The sequence below is a fragment of the Cyprinodon variegatus genome, unplaced genomic scaffold, assembly GCF_000732505.1.
Source record: "Cyprinodon variegatus isolate N-32 unplaced genomic scaffold, C_variegatus-1.0 Scaffold392, whole genome shotgun sequence".
In the NCBI taxonomy this organism is placed as follows: Eukaryota; Metazoa; Chordata; class Actinopteri; order Cyprinodontiformes; family Cyprinodontidae; genus Cyprinodon; species Cyprinodon variegatus.
Window position 1 is genome coordinate 48,854 of NW_015150845.1, and position 10,261 is coordinate 59,114.

General features: G+C 40.4%; 1 protein-coding gene across 1 annotated transcript in view; it reads right to left on the bottom strand.

The window, feature by feature from the left end:
• slc30a6 (solute carrier family 30 (zinc transporter), member 6) overlaps positions 1-10,261 on the bottom strand; it is a 95,598-nt gene that overhangs the window by 27,991 nt on the left and 57,346 nt on the right. Inside the window, exons 7-9 of the mRNA XM_015387351.1 lie at positions 9,591-9,671; positions 5,301-5,336; positions 122-216 (exon numbers count right to left, since the gene is read on the bottom strand). Coding sequence (XP_015242837.1) covers positions 122-216; positions 5,301-5,336; positions 9,591-9,671 — 212 coding nt within the window. The remainder of the gene's footprint in view (positions 1-121; positions 217-5,300; positions 5,337-9,590; positions 9,672-10,261) is intronic.

Consider the following 10,261-nt stretch of genomic DNA (forward strand, 5'->3'; position numbering starts at 1 on the left):
AGCGGAGGAGTAGGAGGTGAGCGGAGGAGCAGGAGGTGAGCGGAGGAGCAGGAGGTGAGCGGAGGAGCAGGAGGTGAGCGGAGGAGCAGGAGGTGAGCGGAGGAGCAGGAGGGGGACGTACCTTCTGAGACGTAGGCGAACGGCTTGTTCCTGATGGACAGCAGAGTCAGAAGGTTGAAGAACAGAGCCACGAACGTCCCGACCAACAGCCGACCTCTGCAGAAAGAACAGCCCATCATTAGGGACCAATCAGGCGCATCATTATGACCCCTCAGGGTCAAGGCGCCCAGAAACCATCAGGTTAGCCGAACCCAGAGATCCTGGGTTACATTAAAACCTGAACCATTCAGGGTTTTTTCCGGAAACTGGAAAGTTTCTTTTTTTTTTTTTGCCATTTCTTCTTGAAGAAACTGGAAGAAATTCCTGGTACTGGATCAGATTTAGGAGAACTTGGATAGTTCCACTGAAAAGGCTACATGAGGAGAAATCTTTGTGAGGATAAACACAGCGACACAAATTAAGCTTAAATTGCATATTTAATACAGAATTGATCATTTACTAATGATCTTTAAATGGCAGGAAAACGCTGTCCTGTATACTCAGATTCCACCTGCTGGTTAGCTTTCATTTCTTCTACTCTTCAGACCCCAAAACCTCCCTGGTTTATAGATATTGAACCTAGGGCTGGGTATTTTCACCAAAGTCCTGAATCGATTCCATTTTGATTAATACGGTTCTAAATAGATTAATTTCGATTCGATCTGTTTTTACAATAATGAAAGTGGTTCAACTGTGTTTCCGAATACTCATGTATTTTATTTTTTCCTGTCATTAAACACAAAGTGCAAACTTGTAAATCAGACAGTTTAAACTTGAGATGTGAACAAAACTGTCTCAAAAGTGCAAACTTGTTTATGAAAAGTGAAAAAGTGAAGCCTCACTCGAGCGAGCAGACGTGACACAGCAGACATGCATGAGCTGCATTATCTCCACTGAACAAACTATATATTCAGCACTGTCTGTAACTACAGGGTGTTTTCTGGTCAGCCTCCATTTGTTAATGTCTTCATTCAAACTATTGGATATATTTGCAGCTGTCTGGCTTGAAGTCATCTTGAGAGCATCTTTCCTGCTTATTTGAATGTGAACGTCACGCGGGTCACTGTAAAATAACTCGATCTCATTCCCTAGACATCGATTTTGCAAAAATGTAAAAGAATCGATTCAAAATCGATTTTTTTTACCCAGCCCTAACTGAACCTCACCTTCAGGTTATTACTGGATCTGGGCCTGCTGAAGGCTAAATAAATTTACTTTTGCCGTCGCCTTTTTGGAAACACAGGAAGGAGCAATCAGCTAAGTGAGCTTAGTGCTTGGAAAAAATCTTTCATTCCTTTAGAGACAGCATGAAAAGTCAGCTGAGTACAAAACATAGAGAGGAAAACAAGAAGAAAAGGGACAAGAAGAGAGGGACACAACCTAGAACAGATAATGGATGTCTATTCTATTAACATTTCTACATCTGGAGAATGGCTCTGTTCTATGTCTTCTCCATTCAGAGGGCCCCCTGCCTTTCTTTGCCTAGGGCCCCATATTTCCTAAACCCGCCCCTGCCTCTGGGCTCCTGAAAGTTTAAATTTACTCGCCGTTAGCGGAGTCAGACGGTAGATCTTTGGTCTCAACCCATTGTGGTCGACAGAAAGACAGAACCAGGGTTTAAGGATTTAAAAGATCAGAGATGTTTTGTATCCCTTCAGACTCCACTGAATGTACTGTTCTATCCAACTCTAAACCTCCTGGGTATAAAAACAGGCACAAACTGTCCAAATCAAACCTAAACTGATTGATTTCTGTCCTATAAGCTGATAACATCCCCACCAATTCATAAGTAGAAGAAAAACTAAATAAATCCATCAATGATCCAATTTGGAGACTAAAACCGAGCGGAACAAGCAGCGGCCAGCGGCGGCATCTTTCCGGATCAGATTAATCAGTACGGGAACGCGGCGCCGCTGCTCCGGCCAATCGGACACCTGCTGCTCTCCTTAGAAGCCAATCATGTTCAGATAGTTAATCTCGTCACTTGAACAGGTCTAAATCTTTTTAGAGTCGGAGGCGATCAAAGCTGCCATTAATCCGTTTTCTCCCAGAGAAATGGTAGCCGGCCTGACTAACATGTTTTATTTCTAAAGTCTTTGTTTTTCCAATTTTGGGTTAATCTGTGCCTCCTGCAGAGATCCGTGAAATGAAAGATGCTCACTACATTGTCTTTCTGAACCTCTCAGCTTTAGCAAAACAAAGGCCTGTTGATCTGCAGGACGTTTGGTCCAGGAGGCGTGGAGCTGTTCTGGGGACAGTGTTCCTCCCTCCGTCCGTTACGCTTCGCTTTACTTTGAAATGTCGCCTGGAGTTTTCTGAGAGACAGAACTAAACGTTTCTAACCTTTTAATTTATTTTAAAGCAATATTATTCTGATATCTCAATTTAAACTTTTATGTGGATTTTTGAAGAAACAGGAAGTGATTAACAGCAAAAATAGCCAATGAGCCACAGAGGTGTTTAATCATTAACATCTTCTAAATGAGGAGGCGGGGCATCCGGAGGTTCAGCTCCAATTATAAGAAGTTTCATGATCAAAAAGAAAGACAGGTAGCACGATCCGTACCATCAGCTCGTCTGTGCCACCAGATATCCTTCGACTTTACTTTCTAAAAAAGACCTAAATTATGTTCTTTATTTTTATGTACTAAACTATAATAAATTAAAAGTTAATAATGTATTTCCTTAGAAAGTAAATGCATTAAAATCCTGTTTTTCTTTTTCCTGAAAAGAGATCAATCGGGACAAACTCTTTAAATAACACTTCATAACTTATATGTTTTAAATAATCAGGAGACATGAAAACAGATTTGATAGGAATTATAATCTTGCTCAGATCAGAGAAGTTGCTGAGAGTCACAGAAGGCAGCTGCTCACCTCACTTCTCAGGAAGTGGCCCCGACTAACAGTTAGAGCATTTTATACATCTACAGTCTGCCATATCATTATATTTTAGCATCATACACGTTAGCAGATGAGGAGGCATCCATGGCTCCAGCCTTATCAATATATTCCAGACAGAGGACGTGTTTTAATTAGATTAACTATTATGGGAAACATCAGTTTTGACAAACAACAGGCAGCTAATATTAAGATGTAATAAACTCACACATTTGATAATCGTCCTAACTATACGTCTGTTCCCGATCTGGACAGGAAATGGGATGCTACGCTACTTCCAGGAGCTAACTTTTTCAGCTTTGGATTTAAACATAAATTTAGTCTTTTTAGGTTTAATGTTTTCCTTTCGTGTTAAAATTATGCTATATACACTCCTGATCAAAATCTTAAGACCAGTCAAAAAATTGCAAGAATTTGCATTTTGCACTATTGGATTTTAAGAAGTTTGAAAGTAGAGCTTCACAATGTTAAAGGAAGAAATCAGTGCAAGAGACAAGAACTTTTGAGCAGGGAATTTTCTGAAAACTGCATTTACACTCAAACATTATTTCAGCTGATCAAAAGTTTAAGACCATAGTCTTTAAAAGCCAAAAGCTGTGCAAAAATCTAGATTCCATGTCATTTTCTGTCAAGTCTTTAGCCTGTCAAGACGTCCTGATGGGAAAAGCCAAAAAGCTGACTGACTTTGAACGTGGCAGGATTGTTGAGCTGCATAAGCAAGGCCTCTCACAACGTGCGATCGCTGCTGACGTTGGACGCAGTAAGACAGTAATTTTACATTTTTTAAATGATCCTGAGGGTTATGGAACAAAAAAGTCAAGAGGTAAAAAAAGGTCACCAGCTCTGATCCGCAGGATCCGATTGGCTGTCCGTCAAGACACAGGACGATCCTCTACCCAAATTAAGGCCATTACTGGTCACCAGACGGAATCTGCCGGAGAAGGGCTTCAGAAACAAAAAAACGTCTTCAACGCCACAAAGTAGTTGCGCTTTGCTTTATGTAGTTTTGTTTTGCTTAATGTAGTTGTGTTTTTAGATTTGTAGTTGCAGTTTGTACTTCAGGGCCACCGTAGTTTTTTTTAGCTATGGTCTTAAACTTTTGATCAGCTGAAAAAAAATCATGTTTGAGTGTAAATGCAGTTTTCAATTAGTTTTTGTCTCTTACGCTGATTTCGTCTTTTAACATTCTGAAGCTCTGCTTAGAACCGTCTTTAGATCCAAAAGTGCAAAATGCAAATTCTTGCAATTTTTTGACTGGTCTTAAGATGTTGATCAGGAGTGTAGTGCGTAATCTAAAGAAAGAAACACTAAAATGCAGATAAACATGGTTTAATCAGATTTTTCTGGACTGCTCTGATCGTGTCCCATGATGACATCAGAGAACAAGTTCAATGGAGAAAACGTAAAAGGCATCAAAATTGTCTCAGAGAAGTCGGAAAACATTTTTTTAAAGATGTTTATTAGCATTCTTTAGTGAGTTAAGGACAGAAATAATAACTTGTAGCACCATAATGACATTATTTATGGAAACTCAGATGTATATCTGGTTGAACAAATGAGCTGATGGTACGGATCGTGCTTCCAGGACGGATCAGGGAATGACAGGGAAAGACGTTGGAAAATAACTTTCCAGGAAATTAGAAAAATTTAAAATCAGAAACTGACCCTGCACTGCAAAAAAATTATAAAAGTTGGTAATTTTTTCTTGAAATAAGTGCATTTTTCCTTCATTTAAGCAGGTAAGACAATTTGCAAATGAATTAAAAAAGGATTAAAAAAAATACACCTATTATTTAGTTTAAAGTGCTGTTAAAGGGATGATAAATAGTCATCCCACCAAGATATAGCTTAGTTACAGCTCAAATGAAAGGAAAATATACTTATTTAAAGACGTTTTAACCTCTTATTAGTTACAGTTTAGCATTTTTTTCTGATTGTTTTTAATAAGCCTGTAAAACGTCTAAACTGGAGGAAACACCTGAACGCTTTAATAAGCTACAAACAGGCTTAGATTCCACTAAATCAAACCAGGATGTGAATGAATCCGTTTTCCATCCGTAGGTCTGAACGGAGCGGATGAATATTCCTAATGTCGGGATAAAAATTAACCATCGCTGCGTCTCTGGAAGTCTAATTCTGTTATTACTGTGAGTGACCCAGTTAGAGATGTTCTGTTCCCAACAGCTGGCACACTGACTGACTGACTGACTGACTGTTTCCCTCAGACGGACGCAGGAGGATATCATGTTTATTTTCCGTGGTCATGTGGGAATCAGAGTGTGTGCGGGGATAATACTTACGTGTGGACCTCAGGCTGCTCCACGAAGCGCTCCACACTAACAACACAGAAACAAACACGGTGAATCAACAACAGCCGGCTGATCGGATCTGGGATGGAGACGTGAAACTGACCAGAGGAGACAAGGAGCACAAACTCACACACACAGGGGAGAGGTGAACACATCCACCCAAACAAAGGTTGATCTGTTTTAACTGAGGAGCCTCCGGTCTGATTATTAAAGNGCTGGAAGATGGCAGGAGGGAGGGGTTACTATATTTGGGCAAAGATGGCCGCTCCCAGACTCAGTGATCGCGATAAAAATGTGTTCTTTTTATTTTTCTTTACTGATTGACGCTAAACTCATTAAATCGCAATGATCCATAGATCACTCCTGGCTGACTGGACTTTTCCTTTAAAACCAGAACAAAGCTTTAAAAAAAACATGTTTGAATCAAAGTCAGTTCATGATTATTGATGAAAAAAGGTCGGCTGCACAGTTTTAGCGTTGGAAAAATCCCGTTTCATTCTATTAGCTTAGCTAGGTCTGAGAATATTTGTTTAATGATCTAAAAACATTTGGACCTCTTTTGACTAAACATCTGAATGTATAAAAACATGCTATCTTAAAAGCATGTGCAAAGCTGATCAATTAACCGTATTTAATATGTTTGCCTACATGAACATGCTGAACATATGTTGATCATCAGAACATGCATAACACCGGGAGGAAGACATGCAGATATAATTCCCTACCATCAGATATTGAGATTTATCAAACAGGAAACAGACTTTGGTGCAGCTAATTATTGCCCCAATAGCTTAACTTTTAAAACTTTTCATCAACAAGTTGAGTTCAGTCACCATCAGCGGTAAAATTAGAGCTAAACAGAAATTAGACGAGATTTCCCAAACAGCATCTGGTGATACGTAAAGATGAAGAGAGTCTAAGAACAGAGTTAGAAAGACTTTTTAATATATTTAGTTGAAAATATCAGATCTAGCTGCAGCTTTGTATTTAATGATAAATATAGAATGATAAAATAAGATATTTGATGAGAAAATAAATATTTTTTGGACAGAAGTTAGTGTCGCCGCCTTCGATGTTTCAAAACCAAATTTACTGAAGGCAGCTGATGGCAACAGGTAGCGTTTCATATACGCACTTCTGACTTAGAAAACTATGGTGCTTATTTCTAGGAAGAAAACTAAAAGAAAAAAGGACTATAATATGACCAAAAATATCTTACAGCTTAAATATTTACCACCTCCTGTCATCACAGCAGACATTTGAACAAAAACCAAAAAGATCATCTCTCCTGACCCCGTCCTGCATTCCTAATCTTCTAAATTAATTCAATTCTGTTCAGAATTTAAATTCAGAATCACTATAGAAATAAACAGAACTGAAATGGAATTGAAGCAGAGATTTAAAAAAAGTCATCAGTCAATGGGCTCCACAGGCGGCCCCTTCCAGGAAAAATTAATAGGCAGGTCTAAAGTTAACCCCAGTAATAAAAACAATTCCAAAAATAAAAACAATAGATCAGCTTAAATATATTCTTTCTACAAAATAAAACTTGATAGAACTTGTGATTGATCGTCATTCAGTCACAATTAGTGACAAAGTCAGAACCAGTGTTTAAAACTAGAGTCGGAGGATTTTCGTGGCAGAACTGAGAATTAGCACCAGTTAAGAACTGGAACCAGTTTGGCAGGAAAAGCTCTAAATACCAGTTCAACACTGGATCTATTTTAGGGAATAATTAGTCCGGACTGTAAAACAAATGCTTTGCTTTAGCACCACTGGATGAATAATGTCAGCCAGGCTGAGAGTAGGTGACAGCTGATCTAAAGCTGGACCAGAAGCAGGTTAAAGCTGCCAGATGAAGATCATCCCTCGGTGAGCTGTGGGAAAATGGTTTCCAGCGGGGTGACCTCAGGACAACCCCAGACCTGATGCCAGCAGAGGTGTGAGAGTCTCACAGTGACAGACACAGCGAGGCAGTGGCATCCCTTCAATCGTCCAGGTTCACCAGTTCACAGCCTGAACACACTCCCAGCTGTGAACCAGCTTCCTGAGCCGCTTACACCTGGAGCCAAACAGTGAAAGCATCGTTTCTATGGATAAAAGGGAGGAGCTAAAGAACTGCTCCCCCATGACAGAGAGAGAAACAGGATGTTCAGCCTGATGGGAACCTTTAACCTTTAAGGCAGAACGACTTGGATCAGGAAATCCTTCCTAAAATCTTCCTGTTCAAAGGAAAACCATAGAAATAAAACAAGGAAAATATAGATTGTAGGGGAGGAACAGTTCACAAAATCCACGGTTCAGTTCATTTCACGGTTTTCAGTTCGGTATATACTGATTGTTAGCCTGACATGTTGGTCATGTTGCTGTTAGCATAAACAAAACGTGTTGCACAATGCTTGCACACTGTTGCACTTTTATCCACAGCTTTCTTCCCGCCGTCATCGTAGGTCACTCTAAATGCAAAGTGGTCCCATACAGCAGACCTATAAAGTGCTGCTGGCGCGTCTTCCAACTCCTGTTCTTTCCCACTCGCCATACCCACACAATTCTCCACAACAACTGATTTTTTTCTGCTACACCCGGCTACGCTGCTTCGCTTCTTCTTCTTCTTGTTTACTACTGGTGGTTGGCTTTGGTCGCAGTACCGCCACCTTCTGCTCTGGAGTGTAAACGCTTCGCCTATGAGAAAAAGGAGCAGCGCATGAACCGAACGAAACACACGCGAACAGAACCGAGACAGTCGAACCGAACGGTTCGGACGGTTTTCAGAAACCACTTTTGGGCCGATTCTAACCTGACTCCACCAGATGGATTTGATCCATATATCCATCTGGAAACCTTCCGTTGAAGTAATTTTGGGAAGTAATTGGTCTATGTTGGTGATAGACGGGCCAAATAAACCAATCAGATCAAAGAAGCATATGACGTACTAACAGAGCGACGACGAAAACACAACCACAAGCCAGGCTACTCTTGCCGAAACCAGTGGGGAGAAGAGCAAAAACATCTTTTCCTCTGAGAAAAGCCTCCAGAGCAGTGTTTTGCTCTTCTTTCAGTGAAGAAATACTCTGTAATTCCCATAAAACTTGCTCGATAGCCACGCTAACGCTAGTTTCATCGGCTGAAGCCGCCATGTTCTTTAGACTGAACTGTCGCGCTTCTCGTTGCGTCACACCTCAACCCGCCTCAAAGCCAACGCTGATTGGACGTTCGTTTGGTGAACGGCTCCAAATTTTCTTTAACGGAGAGTCTCCAGACTGATCTGCGAGTGAAACCTTGAAAGCTCGCGAGATCAGGATGGTCTCACCAGGCTAGGCTGATTCTCCGGTCGTGCGAGAATTTTTTGATCGGGATGACTTACATCACGCTCGCCTCCTAGTGGCGGTCCACGATACTACAGCTATCAAACGTCAGGATCTGATCCAGCATGGATAAAGACCGCTAGGACGCATTTAAAGCAGTTTTTAGAAAAGGAAAAGAAGAATAAAAAATCTGGGATTCACATGAAAAATAATAGAATATAGTCGACTTTTTATAGATGTTTGTCAAGTTGCATAGCTGCTCTTAGATAAACACAAAATAAATAGTTTTTATATAAAAAAAAATATATATATATATAAAGCTGTCTAATAGCTTCTCCATTATTAAACTGGTACTTTTTTTTTCTCAGGTTTGTGACACAATATTGGAAAAAACACAGATTAACATTCACAAAACCTCAGAAGGGCAAGATTTACGTACAAAAAGAAAAACCTGCATATTTAATTATCTTTTGTTTTTATAAAGTGTTTTTAGAATGTTTTTTGTTGTTGGCATTCATATAAGTATACCATAACTTAGTTTGATTGGTTTTCGCTATATATCTATATTGGATTTATGCCCCTCCCCCCGGAGAAAACTCCACCAGCCGCCACCGCTTCGAGTTTTAAAATGACCTGAAGCCATTTGCTGCAGACAAATGGATAATAAAGGATTTCTATTTTATTTTCTGAAATGAAACATTTCAGAATCAAACCTTTTTAAATGACTTTCTATCTGCATTGATACTCAGAAAGGCCTTGTGTCCCAGCGGTACCTGAAAGCAGCGTGGGCAGCTTCTGGGAAGTTGCACTGAGCCTGTGCTCTGGTATCAAACGATGCTGCATTCACTGACCCAGTCGCAGCTTGTGAATTTGTATGAATAATATTCGACCTCTAATGTTGATAACATGGAGCGCCTATCAAATAGAGCTGGTTTACTAGCTAATGATGGTACGGTGTGTCTTTGCGTGTCTTTACCTCTCCTTCAGGATGAACAGAGCTCCCAGCTGGACCAGGACAGTAGAGGCAAAAACTGCCAAAACCTCCAATCTTTCAAACCTGAACAGGAAGCAAGAGGGAGAAAAAAATAGCCATGAATCTACAAATCTGATCAGGAAAAGGTTAAGATCAAAAGGTGGTTTCCTCTGACGTGCTGGAAAGTAACATCTGGAGCAGACTCTCAGTGATGGAGACAGATTCACACCTGGAGCTCCGGGTGTCAGCAGTTCTAACACCTGAGGTCAGTCCTGTAATTTGCTGTTTTATCAAGCTGGAATAAATAAAACAAAATCTTTCATCAGATCCAAAGCTAATGAACAGAACAGAACCGTAAAGTTTCTACACTTCCTCAAAAGAGGAGCTGCAGCTTTCAGCACAGCCTGTAGGTGGCAGAGTAATGAACGATTTAAGGGTGGTTATTCTCCCGCTTGTTGCAGGTATTTTTGATCAGTTTTTCCCTGGCTCGGTTCTCTGATGACAAGAGCGCATGAGCAGAACGCGTCATCTCCATCTGGCTGCACACCGCCATTCACACTCCATTCCACTAGTTGGCGGTCATGCCCCTCCAGAAACAGAAGAAGAAGAACGACTTCTTCTTCAACTAGAAACAACAATCCAAATCTTCTCCATGCAACATTTTAAATAATAAC